This window comes from Bubalus kerabau, chromosome X (assembly GCF_029407905.1).
Source record: "Bubalus kerabau isolate K-KA32 ecotype Philippines breed swamp buffalo chromosome X, PCC_UOA_SB_1v2, whole genome shotgun sequence".
NCBI classification, from domain to species: domain Eukaryota; kingdom Metazoa; phylum Chordata; class Mammalia; order Artiodactyla; family Bovidae; genus Bubalus; species Bubalus kerabau.
The window spans coordinates 81,965,261-81,990,095 of NC_073647.1; the positions used below are offsets into that span (position 1 = coordinate 81,965,261).

At 35.8% G+C, this 24,835-nt stretch overlaps 1 protein-coding gene across 10 annotated transcripts in view; it reads right to left on the reverse strand.

The window, feature by feature from the left end:
* The window catches only part of LOC129640338 (uncharacterized), a 478,862-nt gene that overhangs the window by 415,481 nt on the left and 38,546 nt on the right, over positions 1 to 24,835 (reverse strand). For 8 of the 10 annotated variants that reach the window (XR_008708748.1, XM_055565608.1, XM_055565605.1 and 5 more), the window contains one exon: positions 4,579 to 4,617. The exons of the other annotated variants lie outside the window; for them this stretch is intronic. Coding sequence is in view for 7 of the 8 variants with exons in the window: in XM_055565608.1 (XP_055421583.1) it covers positions 4,579 to 4,596 (18 nt within the window). In the remaining variant the exon portion in view is untranslated. The remainder of the gene's footprint in view (positions 1 to 4,578; positions 4,618 to 24,835) is intronic. 10 annotated transcript variants of the gene reach the window in all.

Genomic DNA, 24,835 nt, shown 5'->3' on the forward strand with positions numbered 1-24,835 from the left:
CCTCTTTTACCTTCATCAAGAGGCTTTTTAGTTCCTCTTCACTTTCTGCCATAAGGGTGGTGTCATCTGCATATCTGAGGTTATTGATATTTCTCCTGGCAATCTTGATTCCAGCTTGTGCTTCTTCCAGCCCAGCGTTTCTCATGATGTACTCTGCGTATAAGTTAAATAAGCAGGGTGACAATATAAAGGCTTGACATACTCCTTCTCCTATTTGGAACCAGTCTACATGCAAACATACATATATATTTTTTCAAGGGATTAGATATGGTAAACTGCACTTGAAAAACTGAAGAACTATGGATGGAGGTCCATAATATTGTACAGGAAGCAGTGAACAAAACCATTCCAAAGAAAAAGAAAAAGCAAGAATGCCAAGTGGTTATCTTATGAGGCTTTACAAATAGTAGAAGAAAGAAGAGAAAAGTAAGAGAGAAAATAAAAGGTTCATGCATCTAAACGCAGAGTTCCAAAGAATAGCAGACAAGAAGGCCTTCTTCAATGAACAGTGCATAAAAATAGAAGAAAACAGCAGAAGGGAAAAGACTAGAGATCTCTTCAGGAAAACTGTAAATATCAAGGGAACATTTTGCCCAAAGATGGGCACAATAAAGGACAGAAATGGTAGAGATCTAGTAAATGCTGAAGCGATCAAGAAGAGATGGAAAGAATAGATGGTGGAAAGATTACATGGAAAAACAGTACAAAAAAGATCTTGATGGACAGGATAACCATGATGCTGTGGTCAGTCACCCAGAGCCAGACATTCTGGAGTATGAAGCCAAGTGGGCCTTAGGAAGCACTGCTGTTAATAAAGCTAGTGGATGTGTTGGAATTCCAGTAGAGCTATTCAAAACTCTAAAGGATGATGCCACCAAAGTATTGCACTCAATATGTCAGCAAATCTGGAAGACCCAGCAGTGGCCACAGAACTGGAAAAGATCAATCCTCATCCCAATTCCCAGGAAGGATAGTGCTAAAGAATTTTCTAACCATCAGACCATTGCACTCATCTCCCATGCTAGTAAGGTCATGTTTAAAATCTTGCATGCCAGGCTTCAGCATTACGTGAACCAAGAACATCCAGACATCCAAGCTGAATTTAGAAAAGGCAGGGGAACCCGAACAGAAGGGGATTCCAGAAAAAACATTTATCACTGGTTCATTGATTATGCTAAACCCTTTGACTATGTGGATCATAACAAACTGTGGAAAGCTCTTAAAGATGGGAATACCAGACCATCTCATCTGTCTCCTGAGAAACCTGTATGCAGGTCAAGAAGCAAGAGTTAGAACCCTGTTTCGAACAACTGATTGGTTCAGGATTGATAAAAGAGTATGACAAGACTGTCTGCTGTCACCCTGTTTCTTTAACATATTCACTCAGTACATCATGAGAAATGCCAGGATGGATAAGATGAGTTACAGGATGGAATTAAGATAGGTGGGAGAAACATCAACAACCTCAGATATGTGGATGATATCACTCTAATGGTAGAAAGTGAAGAGGAACTAAAGAGCCTCTTGATCAGGGTGAAGGAGGAGAGTGAAAGAGGCGGCTTAAAACTAAAGATTAAAAAAAAAAAAAAAAAAAAAACCTAAGAAAATGGCATCCAGTCCCATTAATTTATGGCAAATAGAAGGGGAAAATGTGAAAGTAGTGACAGATTTCTCCTTCTTTGGCTTTAAAATCACTGTGGAGGTGATTCCAGCCATGAAATCAGAAGATGATTGCTTCTCAGCAGGAAAGCTATGACAAGCCTATACAGTGTTGAAAAGCAGACATTACTCTGCTGACAAAGGTCAGCATAGTCAAGGCTACGGTCTTCCCAGTGGTCACAAACAGTTGAGAGAGCTGGACTATAAAGAAGGCAGAGTGCCAAAGAATTGATGCCCTCAAACTGTGGTGCTAGGGAAGACTCCTGAGAGTCCCTTGGACAGCAAAGAGATCAAATCAGTCAATCTTAAGAGAAACCAACCCTGAATGCTCATTGGAAGGACTGATGCTGGAGCTCCAGTATTTTGGTCACCTGATCTCAACAGCCAACTCACTGGAAAAGTCCCTGATGCAGGGAAATATTGAGCGCAGAAGGAGAAGAGGGCATCAGAGGATGAGATGGCTGGATGGCATCACTAATGATGCAATGGACATGAACTTGGGCAAACTTCAAGAGTTGGTGAGGGACAGGGAGGCCCAGCATGCTACAGTCCATGGGGTTGCAAAGAGTCGAACACAACTGGGTAACTAACACAACACATATATTTACTGATATATGAGTGTCTGCAGTTTACAAGTGAAAACTGTTAATATTATTACTTTTACTATCACCATCATAATTTTTCAAGATGTCTCCTTTCCATTATTACCACCTGTTGTTTTTCACCTGCAACATCAATAGGATTTAATTGCTTGAAATAAATTAGGAAAGTTCAGAATACTGAAAAATGAACTGGAGAGTTGGCATTACAGACAGGCATTATAATATATTCACAAGGGACTTTTAATAGTAGATTTGGCAGTCTGATTTTAATCAGTTTTTTGCACAAGGGAATGTTTGAAGATAATGTTGAGGAAAGATTTTTCTGACTGAACTATGCAGTATAGTTTGGAGCAGAGAGCTAGGAAACCATCATGTGTACTAAGCCACTTCAGTCATGTCTGAATCTTTTGAGATGCTATGGAATGTAGCCTGCCATTCCCTCCTCTGTCCATGGGATTCTCCAGGCAAGAATGCTGGAGTAGGTTGCTATGCCCTCCTCCAGGGTATCTTTCCAACTCAGGGATAGTACCTGCATCTCTTACATCTCCTACGTCTCTTGCATTGGCAGGCAGGTTCTTTACCACTAGTGCCACCTGGGAAACCCCAGGAAACCATAGGATATAGCTATAAAATAACAACAACAATAGCAACAGCAATGAGGAGGATATGAATTAGTTGGAAGAGGAGTGGAAATAAGAAAAAGAGGAGGAGGAAGAGATATAGCACCTGTAGCTGCTGCTGCTAAGTCGCTTCAGTCGTGTCCGACTCTGTGCGACCCCAAAGATGGCAGCCCACCAGGCTGCCCCGTCCCTAGGATTCTCCAGGCAAGAACACTTGAGTGGGTTGTCATTGCCTTCTCCAATAGCATCTGTAGCTAATATTTACCAAATACTATATACAAAAACACTAAAGATAATTATCTTTGGCAATATTTACAACAGTTTTCAGCATTGGCATTATCTCCATTTTGGAGATAAAGCAATGAAAGTTGTGAGCAGTTGAGTATAGTGCACAAGGTCACAGTAAGTTTTATTTGAAATGTAAATCCAGGCACCCTGACTCTTGAGTCTAAATTTGAAACCACTCTGCTGAATAGTTTAGACATGTGATTTCTCTGAGGTTGCTATACACCCATGATGGTCCAAGATAAGATTAACTCAACAGTATTTTGATAAAATTTCACTTGAGAACTGTCAATTAGACAATACTTAGTTTACAATTGAGAATATACTTGTATCTTCCTACTGGGGACTACTATAGACACCAAAGATATATACTACAACAGTAGGTTGAAAGGGATTAAAACCAGAAAATACGGAAACTCAAAAGAATCTAAGAACTTCAGAACTCAGGAGAGAGAGGTCATATTAATGCTTAAAACTAGCTAAATGGAAACTCTTTACATTTAAATCTGGGTTCAAAGTATCAATCTTATACAATGCTAATAAGTGATCATCAAATTTTATAATTGAGTGCTTATATATTCTACCTAGGATGACAATAAATTTTTTAAACATCCATAAACTGTTAACTCATACATAAACAATTTAAGTTTATATATACTAGGAAATTTACAAATTAATCTCCCAGTGCACTTTCCATACCTGCCATGGCTAACTACATGTAACAATTTTTCTGTTATGTTCTGTGACTGAAAATTAATAAATTAGTATCTCTTTGATGAAATATATCCATATTCTAACAGTCTCTCTGTGTATTCACTTGCAAATTTTTCACATTTGTAAGACACATCTTTAGTACCATGGTAAATCAATCATAAGAAATTCTCTGGTAAACAGGTATACCTCCTATGAAAAATGAAAAAAAAAATCCTACTGTTTAATAGCTCTTACACACTAGCAAAAACACAAAATAACTAATAATAGTCCACCAATACCTTGGACATCATACACCATATCACACACACACACAGCTTAAACAGTACAGAAGAGAAAGGATAGTGTTGCCAACTATCAGTACATCTAAAATGTCAGAGCCAAAAGAGATGAGGTCCTAAAACTTTTACAGAACAAACTTAAATGGTCTCCATGCAAAGTGAAAATTAGCCATCCAGATGTTTCCAGATGGGTAATTAATGTACAGAAAAGATCCCATTTGACTCAATTTTGTTCCACATTACAGGCAGCTGTTAATAGTAGCAATTCCAAAGCAATTTAGTAACTATACTTTGAATCATAAAATTATAAAGGTGAGTATATCCATCTTATCATATTCAGTTCTTAGCATTACACCAAATTATTTTTTACTTAACATTTCTCAATAGATTTTGCTGTTGCTATTACTATTATTTTCTTACCTGATCTTCTCCTTGCATAGCTTGCTCTTCAACTTTGTCCTAAAGGGGAAAAATAATTTATGAAGAAAATACAGCAAAGGAAAAGAAAATCAAAAATTTTAAAAAGAAGTTAAGCTAAAAAAGCAAAGATGAGTTAGTAGTAATTTCTGCATAGTGATTTTCAGTTCTACTTCTGTGGGAATTGCTTAAATGCATTAAATAATATTATTTTAGTACAGTTATTTAATCATCTACAAATCAACCTGACTATATCTATTTGCAAGCAACATTTCTACATCTTATAAAACATTTATTTTTGTGAAATTTTGTAAACAAGGCTTTTACGATCAAACTATTCTATCTCTTAAGCTTCTGGCATCTCTCTCGTTCAAGATTACTGATTCATCATCTGAAATATTAATAATATGTATATGTATTTAGTTCCCACCCCCATAACTGTAGATAAAATTCACCTGAGTCTGGAGACTTCTACTCTTGGGAATTTCATTTCTCAGAAAAGCAAACCATGATAAGAACTCTTTCTCTAGTTCAAATTCTGACTACAAAAGAAATGTTTAAAAGTCACAGTATCCACAGGAGAGAGTAACCATGTTATCTTATAGTTAGTAAGTATTAATGAAGGAAAGGAATGGTAGGTATAGTCAGACACATGTCTTGCTATTAATAGAATGACATTTCCAGCAGCTGTCCAAATAGTTCAAATCCCCCATCACAACTGTAATGTACCTCAAAGTCAGTATAAAAATCAACCAGCTACCAATTCTTGAATTTAACTGTGAATGGACTTGAGGAACTTCCGGCTTTATAGGCTTTGTAAGTGATAAATCACCTATTTAGATATTTAACATAATTTCCCTAACCTTCAGCTTATCATGCCATCTGCCACTACAGAGCCAGATACAGTGAAATAGTTGACCATGTACTAATCTTTAAACTACACATCTATAGTCTTTATATTTAACTTTACTTTCTATTCATAGGGCAAGAAAAAATGAGATTGTAGAAGACCAAAAATATCAAGTTATTTGAATTGTATAGCTTTATAATTAGTTAAGATTTTTCCCTTGAAATGTTGAAGAATAGAAAGAAAGATGAACTTCAATTTTAAACATAAAACTGGTCAACCACTTGTAAAAGAATGAAACTAGAGCACTTTCTAACACCATACATTAAAATAAACTCAAAATGGATTAAAGATCTAAATGTAAGACCAGAAACTAAAAAAATCCTAGAGGAAAACATAGGCAAAACAACAGGATCCTCTATGACCCACCTCCAAGAATAATAGAAATAAAAGCAAAAATAAACAAATGGGACCTAATTAAACTTAAAAGCTTTTGCACAACGAAGGAAATTATAAGCAAGGTGAAAAGACAGCCTTCAGAATGGAAGAAAATAATAGCAAACGAAGTAACTGACAAAGAATCTCAAAAATACACAAGCAGCTCTTGCAACTCAATTCCAGAAAAATAAACGACCCAATCAAAAAATGGACCAAAGAACTAAACAGACATTTCTCCAAAGACATACAGATGGCCAATAAACACATGAAAAGATGCTCAACATCACTCATTATCAGAGAAATGCAAATCAAAACCACAATGAGGTACCATTACAGGCTGGTCAGAAAGGCTGCTATCCAAAAGTCTACATACAATAAATGCTGGAGAGGGTGTGGAAAAAAGGGAACCCTCTTACACTGTTGGTGGGAATGCAAACTAGTACAGGTGCTATGGAGAACTGTGTGGAGATTCCTTCAAAAACTGGAAATAAACTGCCATACGACCCAGCAATCCCACTGCTGGGCATACACACTGAGGAAACCAGAATTGAAAAGAGACACGTGTACACCAATGTTCATCAATGTTTACAATAGCTAGGACATGGAAGCAACCTAGATGTCCATCAGCAGATGAATGGATAAGAAAGCTGTGGTACATATACACAATGGAATATTACCCAGCTATTAAAAAGAGTACATTTGAATCAGTTCTAATGAGGTGGATGAAACTGGAGCCTATTATACAGAGTGAAGTAAGTCAGAAAGAAAAAACCCAATACAGTATATTCATGCATATATATGGAATTTAGAAAGATGGTAACGATGACCCTATATGCGAGACAGCAAAAGAGACACAGAGATAAAGAACAGACTTTTGGACTCTGTGGGAAAAGGCGAGGGTGGGATGATTTGAGAGAATAGCATTGAAACAAGTATATTGCCATATGTGAACTAGATAACCAGTCCAGGTTTGATGCATGATACAGGGAACTCAGGGCCAGTACACTGGGGTCAGCCTGAGGGATGGGATGGGAATGGAGGTGGGAGGGGGATTCAGGATGGGGGACACATATACACCCACGGCTGATTCATATCAATGTATAGCAAAAACCACTAACTGTAAAGTAATTAGCCTCCAATAAAATAAATTTAAAAAATAAAAAATAAATAAAAAGAACCAAGTTATAGAAACAAAATAAATAAACATATATTGGTGGTAAAGCAAAGCAAGTATTGTAAAAGTTAACAAATCCAAAAATTAGTTGCATAAGCTCCCTTCACAGAACAGAGATTCATCCATTTATCTTTGGGTGAAAAGGTTTAAGTATTTGAGTAATCAGTTTAGATCAACTTCACTATAATTATAATATAACGAATGAAATGAAGATAGCCAAAGTGATAATGTCTTAGAGCATACTATTAGTTATCCATAACAGTTGTATCACAGAAGGCAGAGTAAAACTATGTCTAATTTACATTCATAAGCAGTCCCAATTATTTTCATATCTAGGTATTTTACCAGTACACTTAAGGATATTTCATTAATAATGTAAGCTCCACAAATGCTGCTATTGATTAGCACACATTGCTCGGGGATACTTAGTAAATTAGTTAACTGATTTTTTTCCTTTATATTTAATTTGTTTAAAGTTATTGAAATATAACTTCATTGTACTTGAAAAAAAGGAAAGAATAAAGAGCATTTTAATGAAAAATTTTGTGCATGTCAGAAAGGTTTATGTTTTCAGATGGGAGACACATATTTTTAAATTTTATTATTAAATAAGCCCCAAAAAGGTCACTGCAGGTAAGATTAATATGAATGAGTTGTCTTGAAGCTAAGAAATGAGTTACCTGAGCTTTCCTTCTAACTGCTGAAGAGTAAGCCATCTGCTTCATCATCATTTAAATCACATTCCATTCTCATAATTTATAACCATTTTTTATAGTGGCATGGAATTAAGAGGCAAACTAAGAGGCAAAAGGAAGGCTAAAGGAAACTGTACAGTAACCTGAGGATATGAAAACACTGCTTGGCAGGCTGATTTCACTGGAATTTTTAAAGTATACTTTAAGAATTAGTTCCACCATGGAAGTAAAGGTAATCATTTTTTTATTACATCCCTCTAGTCAATATTTCAAGAAGTGTCATATATGAATATTAACTTTCAGAATGTCTACTGCTCTATTCCCAGTTCCAAAGTACATGAGGTTTTTTGTTGTTTTTTTTTTTTTAAATTTTACATAATTGTATTAGTTTTGCCAAATATCAAAATGAATCCGCCACAGGTATACATGTGTTCCCCATCCTGAACCCTCCTCCCTCCTCCCTCCCCATTCCATCCCTCTGGGTCGTCCCAGTGCACCAGTCCCAAGCATCCAGTATCGTGCATCGAACTTGGACTGGCAACTCGTTTCATACAAGATATTTTACATGTTTCAATGCCATTCTCCCAAATCTTCCCACCCTCTCCCTCTCTCACAGAGTCCATAAGACTGTTCTATACATCAGTGTCTCTTTTGCTGTCTCGTACACAGGGTTATTGTTACCATCTTTCTAAATTCCATATATAGGCATTAGTATACTGTATTGGTGTTTTTCTTTCTGGCTTACTTCACTCTGTATAATCGGCTTCAGTTTCATCCACCTCATTAGAATTGATTCAAATGTATTCTTTTTAATGGCTGAGTAATACTCCATTGTGTATATGTACCATGGCTTTCTTATCCATTCGTCTGCTGATGGACATCTAGGTTGCTTCCATGTCCTGGCTATTATAAACAGTGCTGCGATGAACATTGGGGTACACGTGTCTCTTTCCCTTCTGGTTTCCTCAGTGTGTATGCCCAGCAGTGGGATTGCTGGATCATAAGGCAGTACTATTTCCAGTTTTTTAAGGAATCTCCACACTGTTCTCCATAGTGGCTGTACTAGTTTGCATTCCCACCAACAGTGTAAGAGGGTTCCCTTTTCTCCACACCCTCTCCAGCATTTATTGTATGTAGACTTTTGGATCGCAGCCATTCTGACTGGTGTGAAATGGTACCTCATAGTGGTTTTGATTTGCATTTCTCACGATACAATAGACCAGTTAGACCTAATTGATATCTATAGGACATTTCAACCCAAAACAATGAATTTCACCTTTTTCTCAAGTGCACATGGAACCTTCTCCAGGATAGATCACATCCTGGGCCATAAATCTAGCCTTCGTAAATTCAAAAAAATAGAAATCATTCCAAGCATCTTTTCTGACCACAATGCAGTAAGATTAGATCTCAATTACAGGAGAAAAACTATTAAAAAATCCAACATGTGGAGGCTGAACAACACGCTGCTGAATAACCAAAAAATCACAGAAGAAATCAAAAAAGAAATCAAAATTTGCATAGAAACGAATGAAAATGAAAACACAACAACCCAAAACCTGTGGGACACGGTAAAAGCAGTCCTAAGGGGAAAGTTCATAGCAATACAGGCACACCTCAAGAAACAAGAAAAAAGTCAAATAAATAACCTAACTCTACACCTAAAGCAACTAGAAAAGGAAGAAATGAAGAACCCCAGGGTTAGTAGAAGGAAAGAAATCTTAAAACTTAGAGCAGAAATAAATGCAAAAGAAACAAAAGAGATCATAGCAAAAATCAACAAAACCAAAAGCTGGTTTTTTGAAAGGATAAATAAAATTGACAAACCATTAGCCAGACTCATCAAGAAACAAAGGGAGAAAAATCAAATCAATAAAATTAGAAATGAAAATGGAGAGATCACAACAGACAACACAGAAATACAAAGGATCATAAGAGACTACTATCAACAATTATATGCCAATAAAATGGACAACGTGGAAGAAATTGACAAATTCTTAGAAAAGTACAACTTTCCAAAACTCGATCAGGAAGAAATAGAAAATCTTAACAGACCCATCACTAGCACGGAAATTGAAACTGTAATCAAAAATCTTCCAGCAAACAAAAGCCCAGGTCCAGACGGCTTCACAGCTGAATTCTACCAAAAATGTAGAGAAGAGTTAACACCTATCCTGCTCAAACTCTTCCAGAAAATTGCAGAGGATGGTAAACTTCCAAACTTATTCTATGAGGCCACCATCACCCTAATACCAAAACCTGACAAAGATCCCACAAAAAAAGAAAACTATAGGCCAATATCACTGATGAACATAGATGCAAAACTCCTTAACAAAATTCTAGCAATCAGAATCCAACAACACATTAAAAAGATCATACACCATGACCAAGTGGGCTTTATCCCAGGGATGCAAGGATTCTTCAATATCCACAAATCAATCAATGTAATACACCACATTAACAAATTGAAAAATAAAAACCATATGATTATCTCAATAGATGCAGAGAAAGCCTTTGACAAAATTCAACATCCATTTATGATCAAAATTCTCCATAAAGCAGGACTAGAAGGAACATACCTTAACATAATAAAAGCTATATATGACAAACCCACAGCAAACATTATCCTCAATGGTGAAAAATTGAAAGCATTTCCTCTAAAGTCAGGAACAAGACAAGGGTGCCCACTTTCACCATTACTATTCAACATAGTTTTGGAAGTTTTGGCCACAGCAATCAGACCAGAAAAAGAAATAAAAGGAATCCAAATTGGAAACGAAGAAGTAAAGCTCTCACTGTTTGCAGATGACATGATCCTCTACATAGAAAACCCTAAAGACTCCACCAGGAAATTACTAGAACTAATCAATGACTATAGTAAAGTTGCAGGATATAAAATCAACACACAGAAATCCCTTGCATTCCTATACACTAATAATGAGAAAACAGAAAGAGAAATTAAGGAAACAATTCCATTCACCATTGCAACGGAAAGAATAAAATACTTAGGAATATATCTACCTGAAGAATCTAAAGACCTATATATAGAAAACTATAAAACACTGGTGAAAGAAATCAAAGAGGACACTAACAGATGGAGAAATATACCATGTTCATGGGTTGGAAGAATCAACATAGTGAAAATGAGCATACTATCCAAAGCAATCTATAGATTCAATGCAATCCCTATCAAGCTACCAACAGCATTCTTCACAGAGCTAGAACAAATAATTTCACAATTTGTATGGAAATACAAAAAACCTCAAATAGCCAAGGCAATCTTGAGAAAGAAGAAGGGAACTGGAGGAATCAACCTACCTAACTTCAGGCTCTACTACAAAGCCACAGTTATCAAGACAGTATGGTACTGGCACAAAGACAGAAATATAGATCAATGGAACAAAATAGAAAGCCCAGAGATAAATCCAGGCACAAATGGACACCTTATCTTTGACAAAGGAGGCAAGAATATACAATGGATTAAAGACAATCTCTTTAACAAGTGGTGCTGGGAAATCTGGTCAACCACTTGCAAAAGAATGAAACTAGAACACTTTCTAACACCATACACAAAAATAAACTCAAAATGGATTAAAGATCTAAACATAAGACCAGAAACTGTAAAACTCCTAGAGGAGAACATAGGCAAAACACTCTCTGACATACATCACAGCAGGATCCTCTATGACCCACCTCCCAGAATATTGGAAATAAAAGCAAAAATAAACAAATGGGACCTAATTAACCTTAAAAGCTTCTGCATATCAAAGGAAACTATTAGCAAGGTGAAAAGACAGCCTTCAGAATGGGAGAAGATAATAGCAAATGAAGCAACTGACAAACAACTAATCTCGAGAATATACAAGCAACTCCTACAGCTCAACTCCAGAAAAATAAATGACCCAATCAAAAAATGGGCCAAAGAACTAAATAGACATTTCTCCAAAGAAGACATACAGATGGCTCACAAACACATGAGGTTTTATACAAGTGAGCAACAGTGGCAATAAGGAAAAAGAGCACTTTTCTTTATCAGAATTTTCCAAATACAAGAAAATAACCCATAAAATAAACTAAAGACCCACACTTGGTGCCACTGTCTGAAAAGCTGGAGACAGGAAGTCAAAACTTATGTTTCTTATTATACAGTGATGCATTCCCTCTCAGATGTAAGCATGAACTAGGTTTGAGGACACATTCCAAAAACAACACATAAATTATTTTTTCATGTAATAAAATGGATTACAATTGGATGCTGTGAAATGACCATCAGCATTCCTTTTATTTTTAATTTTTGCAAAATTATTTCTTATGTTTTGTTAATTTTCCTAGAATAGATGATTCATTGTGAAGCCTCAGAAAGTTTCTCCAAACTCTCTAAAAGGCACTGGTAGTTAATTATGGTGATCTGTGATATTTAAGGGACAAACAGAGAGTTGAAGTTCAAGTAATTCCTATTATTTCATTACAGAAAAATAAACTTCGCTACTCCTCTGAAGGATATAGCCCTTGATGCTCCAGAGCTGAAATTCTACTTATAATAACATCATCTTTTCATACGTTTAGTAATTATTTTCACATAACAAACTATATGAAGCCAAATTTTCATTTATTAATTGGTATAAAACCTCAATGGTTACCTTTTGAGGTATATCAAAATTAATTTACTGTGTATACACTGTCAAATGAGTATGAACATAGCTAGAACTATTCATAACATAAAAAATCTCCTGTTTCCTTCGATACTGTTTTTACCTAGTATTGATTCTTGTAATTAAAGAGAAGATCCAATAGCAAAAATGGGAAATCTACTAAAGACAGATTTCCAATTTCATGTTTTGATGACAAATCCAGTGAATATTTTCTGACTGCATGAGGCTATACAGTTTAAAAACTTGTGATTATACATCAGCATCTGTCAGTAAGTGCTCCTTTGTCTTTCTAGAATGGAGTGAACTTCTGTGAGGGAAATAAAAGTCGGTTGTACTGAGGTGTTTTTTTTAATTAATTTATTTTAATTGGAGGCTAATTACTTTACAATATTGTAGTGGCTTTCACCATACAACAACAAGAATCAGCCATGGGTGTACATGTGTCCCCCATCCTGAACCCTCCTCCCACCTTCCTCCCCATCCCATCTCGCAGAGGCCTCCCAGTGCACTGGTCCTGAGTGCCCTGTTTCATACATCGAACCTGGACTGGCAATCTATTTCACATATGGTAATATACATGTTTCAATGTTATTCTTTCAGATCATGCCACCCTGGCCTTCTCCCACAGAGTCCAAAAGTCTGTTCTTTATCTCTGTGTCTTTTTTGCTGTCTCACATATAGGGTCATCATTATCATCTTTCTAAATTCCATATATATGCGTGAATATACTGTATTGGTGTTTCTCTTTCTAACTTACTTGATTCTGTATAATAGGCTTCAGTTTCATCCACCTCATTAGAACTGATTCAAATGCATTATTTTTAACAGCTGAGTAATATTCCATTGTGTACATGTCCACATTACAATGGAATATGTACACAGCTTTCTTATCCATTCGTCTGCCAATGGATATCTGGGTTGCTTCCATGTCCTGGCTATTGTAAACAGTGCTGTGATGAACATTGGGGTACACATGTCTCTTTCAATTCTGGTTTCCTCAGTGTGTATGCCTAGCAGTGGGATTGCTGGGGTTTTTAGTCAATACAGGACAATACTATATTAACCAACAAAATATTAATACAGGAAAGTATAAAAAATCAATACTTCTTTTGTTGAATTTAAATATGCAAACCTGATGACAGTAATAGCCCATGAACAAATGGTATATTTAAGAAGGCTCAAACAAAAGTAACACAAACAAGTTTATTATATTTGGTTGACCTATATTTCCCTGTCAAACATACATCAATTTTAATGTCAGAAAATATTTTGCCTCAAAACATACTGCTCAGAATTAGTGATAAATTTTCATTTTACATCTTTTGTAACATTTAACCCTTATGACAATGTCCTCCTCATATATATCTCCATCAGTTAAGTTCAGTCGTGTCCATCTATTTGCAACCCCATGGACTGCAGCACGCCAGGCTTCCCTGTCCATTAACAACTCCCAGAGCTTGATCCAACTCATGTCCATCTAGTCGGTGATGCCATCAAACCATGTCATCCTCTGTCACCCCCTTCTCCTCCTGCCTTCAATTTTTCCCAGCATCTGAATCTTTTCCAATGAGTCCACTCATTACATCAGGTGGCCAAAGAATTGGAGCTTCAGCTTAAGCATCAGTCCTTCCAATGAATATTCAGGACTGATTTCCTTTAGGATTGACTGGTTTGATCTCCTTGAAGTCCAAAGGACTCACAAGAGTCTTCTCTAACATATCTCCATAACTTCTAGTAATTTCCTGGCTCTTCTGATAATCTAGTCTCTTGATCCCTCTCATCCTTCTCATTCTGTCTTTCACCCCTCTGTCCTTTCACTCAGGGACTGAACTCCTGTCTCCTACACTGCAGGTAGACTCTATATCACTGAGCCACTGAGGTTTCCCAAATATGGTATAGTAGTTTATAAATGATTCCTTGCTACATAAAGTCAAACAATGTTATTAAGATTATTATCTCAAAATCTCTGAATTGAATTTTCTGACCTTCTTCATCAACACTTCCCAAGGTTTCCACTATCACCGTATATGGTGTTAGCTTTCAAAATTAGCTCTCTGAAATTCTGATTAGAGAAACCTGATTTCTCACATATTTGAATCCCACAAAATTGGAATACAGAGTGTGTGGGAAAATCTGGTTGTTTCTTTTTACCGTTATTTATTTTTTATTTACACTTCTTTTCAAAAATTTTACATTATATTGGAGTATAGTTGATTAACAACGTGTAGTTTCAGGTGTATAGCAAAGTGATTCAATTATACACATACATGTATCTATTCTTTTTCAAATTCTTTTCCCATTTAGATTATTGCAGAGTATTGAGTAGAGTTGCCTGTGATATACATTAGGTCCTGTTTGTGATCTGTTTTAAATATAGCAGTGTGTACATGTCAATCCCAAACTCCCAGTCTATCCCTCCTCTCACCCTTAACCTTGGTAACATACGCTCATTATCTAAATCCTGTAACTTTTTCTGCTTTGTAAATAAGCTTGTTTGTCTATTATTTTATATTCTGCATATAAGCAAGATCATATATTTGTCTTTCTCTGTCTGACTTCATTAAGTATGATAATCTCCAGCTCCACCGTGTTGCTGGAAATGACATTATTTAATTCTCTTTAATGGCTGAGTAATATTCCATTCTATATATGTACCATATCATCTTTATCCATTAAACAATTGATGAACATTTAGGTTGCTTCAATGCCTTGGTTATTGTAAACAGCACTGCAATGAATACAGGGTTGCATGTATTTTTTCCAACCATGTTTTTTTTTTCCCAGATATATGCCCAGGATTGGGATTTCTGGATCATATGGTAACTCTATTTTTAGTTTCTTAAAAACGTCCATATCATCCTTCATAGTAGTTGTACCAACTTACATTCCACCAACACTGTAGGAGGGCTCCCTTTTCTCCACACCTTCTATAGCATTTGTAGACCTTCTGATGATGACCATTCTAATTGGTGTAAGTAAATATCTCTTTGTAGTTTTGATTTGCATTTCTCTAATAATTAGCAATGTTGAGGGTATTTTCATGTACTTCTTGGCCATCTGAATGTTTATTTTGTAGAACTTCCTATTTACTTTGCCCATTTATGATAGCATTTTTTTATATAGAGCTGCATGAACTGTATATTTTGGAGATTGAAAGTGAAAGTGAAGTCACTCAGTCGTGTCTGACTCTTTGCGACCCCATGGACTGTAGCCTATCAGGCTCCTCCATCCATGGGATTTTCCAGGCAAGGGTGCTGGAGTGGATTGCCATTTCCTTCTCCAGTCACACTGCTTGCAAACAACTTCTCTCATTCTGCCAGTTGTCTTTTTGTTTTGTTTATGGTTTCCTTTGCTATGCGAAAGCTTCCTTTGCATAGCAAAGGAAATTATGTCACATTTTAAAAATACTCAAAAGTTTTTGCATAGCAAAACAAATTATGTCCCATTTGTTTATTTTTTAGTCAATCTAGGAGACTGACTAAAAAAGATAATGCTACAATTTATGTCAAAGTGTGTTCTTATGTTTTGTTCCAAGAGTTTTATAGTATATAATCTTACATTTAGGTCTTTAATCCACTTTGAGTTTATTTTTGTGTGTGGTGATAAAGAATATTTTAATTTCACTTTTTTTACATGTAGCTGTCCAGTTTTCCCACCACCATTTATTGAAGATACTGTCTTTTCTCCATGGTATAGCTTTGTCTCCTTTCTTGTAGATTAATTGATCATAACTGTGTCTATTTATTTCTGGAATTTCTATCCTGTTCAAAGATAAACATTCAGTAAAGGTAAGAAATCATCCACAGACAAAGCCAGCAGGAAAATTATTGGAAAAAGCATTAAAAATCATCTATATCCACAATATGGAGAAGGAAATGGCAACCCACTCCAGTGTTCTTGCCTGGAGAATCCCAGGGATGGGGAAGCCTGGTGGGCTGCCGTCTATGGGGTCACACAGAGTTGGACACGACTGAAGTGACTTAGCAATATCCACAATAAGGAGACATGAGATACCCATAACAATTAGATGTAAAATATGATATCAAATATAGTAATCATGCGGGGAAGAGATTACAAATGCAAGGCCATTGAAAAACATTTGAAATTAAGAGATCAGCAACTTTAAAAATCTCTGAAAAAATATAAAAGAGCAGCATATGTATATATGATTGCTATATATTGCTAGATGACATATATATAGGACCTCGACTCCACCCACATATATTGCTATATTAAAACCTCATCAGATCAGATCAGTCGCTCAGTCGTATCCGACTCTTTGCGACCCCATGAATTGCAGCACGCCAGGCCTCCCTGTCCATCACCAACTCACGGAGTTCACTCAGACTCACGTCCATCAAGTCAGTGATGCCATCCAGCCATTTCATCCTCTGTCATCCCCTTCTCCTCCTGCCCACAATCCCTCCCAGCATCAGAGTCCTTTCCAATGAGTCAACTCTTCGCATGAGGTCGCCAAAGTACTGGAGTTTCAGCTTTAGCATCATTCCTTCCAAAGAAATCCCAGGACTGATCTCCTTCAGAATGGACTGGTTGGATCTCCTTGCAGTCCAAGGGACTCTCAAGAGTCTTCTCCAACACCACAGTTCAAAAGTATCAATTCTTCGGCTCTCAGCCTTCTTCACAGTCCAACTCTCACATCCAAACATGACCACAGGAAAAACCATAGCCTTGACTAGACGAACTTTTGTTGGCAAAGTAATGTCTCTGCTTTTGAATATGCTATCTAGGTTGGTCACAACTTTCCTTCCAAGGAGTAAGCGTCTTTTAATTTCATGGCTACATTCACCATCTGTAGTGATAGATATACACACAAAAAGGAATCCAGCCACAGCACTAAAGATAGGTATCAAATCACAAGAGAAGAGAACAAAAGAGGAAAGGTAAAGAAAGAAGACCTACAAAACAACCCCAAAACATTTAACAAAATGCAATAAAAATATACTTATTAAGAACTACCTTGAATGCAAATGGACTAATCCTCCAAAAGACAAAGAGCAGCTGAATGGTTACAAAAACAAGACACACACACATTTATATGTATATTATATTTATTTTAACACATATTAAATATATATTTATATATAATTATAATTATATATATAAGAATATATATAAAACTGTGGTTAAAAATCTGTGCTTCAACTGCAGGGCCCACAGGTTTGATCCCTGGTTGGGAAATTTAGATCACACGGTGTGGCAAACAACAAACAAACAAGTAAACAAACACACACAAATTTAAAGTCAGGGAATGAAAAAAATGTAATTCATACCAATGGAAATCAAAAGAAAGTCAGAGTAGCAATCCTTATGTTACACAAAATAGACTTCAAAGAGTCTATTTGAACAGAATTCAAAGACAGTTACAGAAGACAAAGAAGGACACTATATAATGATCAGGGAATTAATCCAAGAGGAAGTTAAAATAATTTTAAATATATATGTACTCAAAATAGGAACATCTAAATACATAAGGTAAAGGTTAATGGACATAATGGGAGAAATCAATAATAACTCAATAATAGAGCATTTAATATCCCATGTGCATCAAAGGACAGATCAGCCAGATTAAAAAAAAAATGAATAAGGAAACACTGGCCTTAAATGACATATAATACCAGATGGTTCTAATTGCTACACACACACACACACACACACACACACACACAATAGGACAACCCATTCAAAAAAAGAAGAAAACACATTATTTTCAAGGGCAAATGGAACATTCTATAGGACAGATCACATGCTAAGCCACAAAATAAACAGCAGTGAGTTTTCAAAATTTGAAATCATACCAAGCATCTTTTCCAACCATAACACTATGAAATTAGAAAACAACTGTAAAAAAAAAAAAAAATGTAAAAAACGAAAACATGTGGAGACTAAATAAAATGCTACTAAAGAACCAATGGACCACTCATGAAATTAAAAAAAAAAAATACATAGAGACAAATGAAAACAAAAACATGACTACCCAAAACCTATGGGACGCATCAAAAATATTTTTAGGATGGAAGCTTATAGACATATAATCTTACCTCAGGACACAAGTAAAACCTCAAATAAAAATTTAAAATTATACGTAAAAGAACTAGAAAAAAATAAACAAAACCCAAAGCAAGTAGAATGAAACAAAACATAAAGATCAGAGCATATATGAATGAAATAGTGACAAAAGCAATACAAAAGATAAACGCAACTCAAATTCAGTTATTTGAAAATATAAACAAAATTGATGAACTTTCAGCCAGACTTATCAAAAAAAAAAAAAGGAATAAGCCAAATACATAAAATCAGAAATGAAAAAAGAGAGGTTACAACTGACCCTACAGAAATACAAAGGAACTTGAGTTTACCATGAACAACTGTATGTCGACAAAATCTAGAAGAAATGGAAAAATAAACAGAAATGTACAATCACCCAAGACTAAGCTAGTAAGAAACAAAAAAGATTAATATACCAAATACCAGCAGTGAAACTGATTTATTAATTTTAAAAGTCTCAACAAACAAAACTCCATGATCAGATGGATCTACAACAGAATTTTACCTTTCAGAGAATATAGTTAACAGCTATCCTTCTCAAACTGTTTCAAAATTTCAGAGGAATGAGTATGTCCAAACTCATCCTATGAGGCTAGAATCATCCTGATACCAACCAAACAAGTCACCAAAAAAAAAAAAAATTACAGACCAACATCACTGATAAACATAGATGTAAATATTCAACAAAATATTAGCAAATCAATCCAGAAAAACATTAATAATCTCATACACCATTTTTTATCTTAGGAATGCAAGGATTTTTTTCAGTACACACAAATTGATCAATGTGATACAACATACTGAAGAATAAAACTCATTATGATCATCTCAGTAGAAACAGAAAAAGCTTTCAACAAAATTCAGCATCCATTTATGATAAAATACCCTCCAGAAGGTGGGGAGGAAAAGGAACCCTCTTATACTGTTTCTGGGAATGCAAACTAGTACAGCCACTGTGGAGAACAGTGTAGGGATTCCTTAAAAAACTAGAAATAGAACTACCATACGACCCAGCAATCCCACTGCTGGGCATACACACTGAGGAAACAAGAATTGAAAGAGATGTGTACCCCAATGTTCATCGCAGCACTGTTTACAATAGCCAGTACATGGAAGCAACCTAGATGTCCATCAGCAGACAAATGGATAAGAAAGCTGTGGTACATATACACAATGGAATATTGCTCAGCTATTAAAAAGAATGCATTTGAATCAGTTCTAATGAGGTGGATGAAACTGGAGCCTATTAGACAGAGAAAAGTAAGTCAGAAAGAAAAACACCAATACAGTATATTCACCCACATATATGGAATTTAGAATGATAGTAATGATGACCCTATATGCCACACAGCAAAAGAAACACAGATGTTAAGAACAGACTTTTGGACTCTGTGGGAGAGGGCGAGGGTGGAATGATTTGAGAGAATAGCATTGAAACATGAATATTATATGTGAAACTGATTGCCAGTCCAGGTTCAATGTATGAGACAGGGTGCTCAGTGCTGGTGCACTGGGATGACCCTGAGGGATGGGATGAGGAGGGAGGTGGCAGGGAGGGTCAGGATGGGGAACACATGTACACCCATGGCTAATTCATCTGAATGTATGGCAAAAATCACTACAATATTGTAAAGTAATTAGCCTCCGATTAAAAATTTTAAAACAAGAAAAGGAAAAAAAAAAGAAAAGAATCTCCAGAAAGTGAGCACAGAGGAAGCATATCTCAACATAATAAAGGCCATATATAACAAAACTACACATAACATCATTCTCAACAATGAAAAGCTGAAAGCATTTCCTCTTAAATCAGGAACAAGACAAGGATGCTAAATCTCACTACTTTGAATCAACATACTACTGGAAGTTCTAGTCAAATTGAATAAGAAAAATAAATAAAAGAAATCTCAATCAGCAAGGAAAAACTGAAACTGACAGTTTGCAAAAAACATGATACTACATGTAGAATATCTTAAAGACACCACCAGAAAACTATTAGAGCTCATTAAGAAATTCAGGAAAGTTGTAACATACAAAATTAATATAGAGAACTCTGTTGCATTCCTATACACTAACAACAAACAATCAAAATAAGAAATTAAGGAAACAATCCTATTTATTATACCAGCAAAAAGAATTAAGTATCTTGGGATAAACGTACTTAAGGAAGTAAAAATCTGCACTTGGAAAACTATAAGACACAAGTGAAAGTAACTGAAGATGACACAAACAGAAACAAAGCTATCTTGTGTTCTTGGTTTGGAAGATTTAATATACTACCCAAGGCAATGTACAGATTAAGTGCAAACCCTATCAAAATATCAGAGGCATTTTTCATAGAATTAGAGAAAAGTATTTTAAAATTTATATGGAAATACAAAAAAAAAAAAAAAACTTAAATACCCAAAGCAATCTTGAGAAAGAACAGAGCTGAACTCCCTGACTTCACAGCTACAGTAAACAAAACAGTATCATACTGGCAAAAAAAAAAAAAAACAGACAAATAGACCAAGAGAACAGATCAGAGAATCCAGAAACAAGTCAACTAACTGAAGATCAATCAACCTATCACAAAGGAGACAAGAATATACCACGGGTGAAAAAATCTTCAATAAGCGGTGCTGTAAAAACTGGACAGAATCATGTAGAGCAATGTATTTAAAATATCTTCTAACATAATATACAAAAATAATATCAAATGGATTAAAGACCAAAATGTTAGCATAAAATTTCAACAGGACAAAGGCAGGACACTCTCTGACATAAGTCATAAAAATAATTTTTTTAATCTGTCTCTAAAAGCTTTTACAGAGCAAAGCAAAGCATTAGCAAAAACAAAAGACAATGTACTGAATGGAGGAAATATTTGCAAATTACGTGACTAATAAGAATTATTACCAAAAATACATAAACAGCTCATAAATTTCAATATCAAAAAATAAAAATGGGCAGGAGAATTGAGCTTCCTTGGTGCTTCAAACAGTAAAGAATCCACCTGCAATGTTGGAGACCCAGGTTCGAGCCCTGGATTGCGAAGATCCTCTGGAGGAGGGCATGGCAACCCACTCCAGTATTCTTGCCTGGAGAATCCCCATGGACATAGGAGCCTTGAAGGCTACAGTCCATGGGGCTGCAGAGTGGGACAGGACTGAGCGACTAAGCACAGAAGAACTGAATAGACAATTTTCCAAACACGACATGCAAATGGCCAAAAGTCACATGAAAATGATCAATGTCACTATTATCAGGCAAATGTAAATCAAAACCACAATGAGATATTCCCTCAAAACAATCAGAATAGATATGATAAACACACATACAACCCCACACACACCTATGGACAGATCAACTAAACAGAAAATTAACAAGGAAACACAAATTTCAATGATACAATAGACCAAATAGACCTAATTAATATCTATAAGACATTTCACACCAAAACAAGGAATTTTATCTTTTTCTCAAGTGGATAAGGAACATTCTCCAGGATAGATCACATCCTGGGCCATAAATCTAGTCTTGGTAAATTCAAAAAAATTGAAATCATCTCAAGCCTCTTTTCTGATCACAGGGCCTAACTACAGGGAAAAAAACTATTACAAAAATAAACATATGGAGGCTAAACAACACACTTCTGAATAAACAACAAATCACAGAAGAAATCAAAAAAGAAATCTAAATATGCATAGAAACGAATGAAAATGAAACACAACAACCCAAAACCTATGGGATTCAGTAAAGGCCGTGCTAAAGGGAAGGTTCATAGCAATACAAATTTACCTCAAGAAACAAGAGAAAACCAAATAAATAACCTACCTCTACACCTAAAGAAACTAGAAAAAGAAGAAATGAAGAACCCCATGGTTAGTAGAAGGAAAGAAATCATAAAAATTAGGGCAGAAATAAATGAAAAAGAACCAAAGAAGACCATAGAAAAAATCAACAAGCGAAAAGCTGGTTGTTTGAGAAGATAAATAAAATAGACAAACCATTAGCCAGACTTATCAGGAAAGAAAGGGAGAAGAATCAAACCAACAAAATTAGAAAGGAAAATGGAGAAATCACAACAGACAACACAGAAATACAAAGAATCATAAGAGACTACTATCAGAAACTATATGCCAATAAAATGAACACCTTGGAAAAAATGGACAAATTCTTACAAAAGTATAACTTTCCAAAACTGAACCAGGAAGAAATGCAAAATCTTAACAGACATAGCACAAGCACAGAAATAGAATCAGAAATCTTCCAACAAACAAAAGCCCAGGACCAGATGGCTTCACAGGTGAATCCTACCAAAAATTTAGAGAAGAGCTAACACCTATCCTATTCAAACTCTTCCAGAAAATTGAAGAAGAAGGCAAACTCCCAAGCTCATTCTATGAGGCCACCAGCACCCAAATACCAAAACCTGACAAAGATGCCACAAAACAAGAAAACTACAAGCCAGTATCACTGATGAACATAGATGCAAAAATCCTTAACAAAATTCTAGTAAACAGAATCCAACAACATATTTAAAAGAGCATACATCATGACCAAGTGGGCTTTATCCCAGGGATGCAAGGATTCTTCAATATTCACAAATCAATCAATGTGATACACCACATTAACAAATTGAAAGATAAACACCATATGATTATCTCAGTAGAGGCAGAGAAAGCCTTTGACAAAATTCAACAACCATTTATGATAAAAACCCTCCAGAAAGCAGGAATAGAAGGAAAATACCTCAACATAATAAAAGCCATACATGATAAATGTACAGCAAACATTATCCTCAACGGAGAAAAATTGAAAGCATTTCCCCTAAAGTCAGGAACAAGATAAGGATGCCCACTTTCTCCACTACCATTCAACATAGTTTTGGAAGTTTTAGCCACAGCAATCAGAGAAGAAAAAGAAATAAAAGGAATCCCGACTGGAAAAGAAGAAATAAAATTCTCACTGATTGCAGATGACATGATCCTCTACATAGAAAAACCTAAAGACTCCAAAAGAGAATTACTAGAGCTAATCAATCAGTATAGTAAAGTTGCAGGATATAAAATTAACACACAGAAATCCCTTGCATTCCTATACACTAACAATGAGAAAACAGAAAGAGAAATTAAGGAAACAACTCCATTCACCATGGCAAAAAAAATAAAAAATACTTAGGAAAAAAATCTACCTAAGAAGCAGAGTACATAATGAGAAATGCTGGGCTGGAGGAAGCACAAGCTGGAATCAAAATTGCTGGGAGAAATATCAATAACCTCAGATATGCAGATGACACCACCCTTATGGCAGAAAGTGAAGAACTAAAGAGCCTCTTGATGAAAGTGAAAGAGGAGAGTGAAAAAGTTGGCTTAAAGCTCAACATTAAGAAAACTAAGATCATGTCACCCGGTCCCACCACTTCATGGCAAATAAATGGGGAAACTGTGGAAACAGTGGCTGACTTTGTTTTTCTTGGCTCCAAAATCACTGCAGATGGTGACTGCAGCCATGTAATAAAAAGATGCTTACTCCTTGGAGAAAGAAAGTTATGATCAACCTAGATAGCATGTTAAAAAGCAGAGACATCACTTTGCCAACAAAGGTGCGACTAGTCAAGGCTATTGTTTTTCCAGTGGTCATGTATAGATGTGCGAGTTGGACTATAAAGAAAACTGAGCACCAAAGAATGATGCTCTTGAACTGTGGTGTTAGAGAAGACTCTTGAGAGTCCCTTGGACTGCAAGGAGATCCAACCAGTCCATCCTAAAGGAGATCAGTCCTGGGTGTTCACTGGAATGACTGATGTTGAAGCTGAAACTCCAATACTTTGGGCACCTGATGTGAAGAGCTGACTCATTTGAAAAGACCTTGATGCTGGGAAAAAATTGAGGGTAGGAGGAGTAGGGGACGACAGAGGATGAGATGGTTGGATGGCATCACCAAATCGATGGACATGGGTTTGGGTGAACTCCGGGAGCTGGTGATGGACAGGAAGGCCTGGCATGCTGTGGTTCATGGGGCTGCAAAGAGTTGGACACGACTGAGCAACTGAACTGAACTGAACTGAACTGAAGGAATCAAAGGACCTATATATAGAAAACTATAAAACACTGGTGAAAGAAATCATAGATGACACAAATAGATGGAAAAATATACCATGTTCATGGATTGGATGCATCGATATATTGAAAATGAGTATACTACCCAAAGCAATCTATAGATTCAATGCAATCCCTATCAAACTACCAACGGTATTTTTCACAGAACTAGAACAAATAATTTCACAATCTGTATGGAAATACAAAAAAAGCCTCAAATATCCAAAGCAATCTTGAGAAAGAATAATGGAACTGGAGGAATCAACCTGCCTGATTAAAGACTATACTACAAAGCTACAGTCATCAAG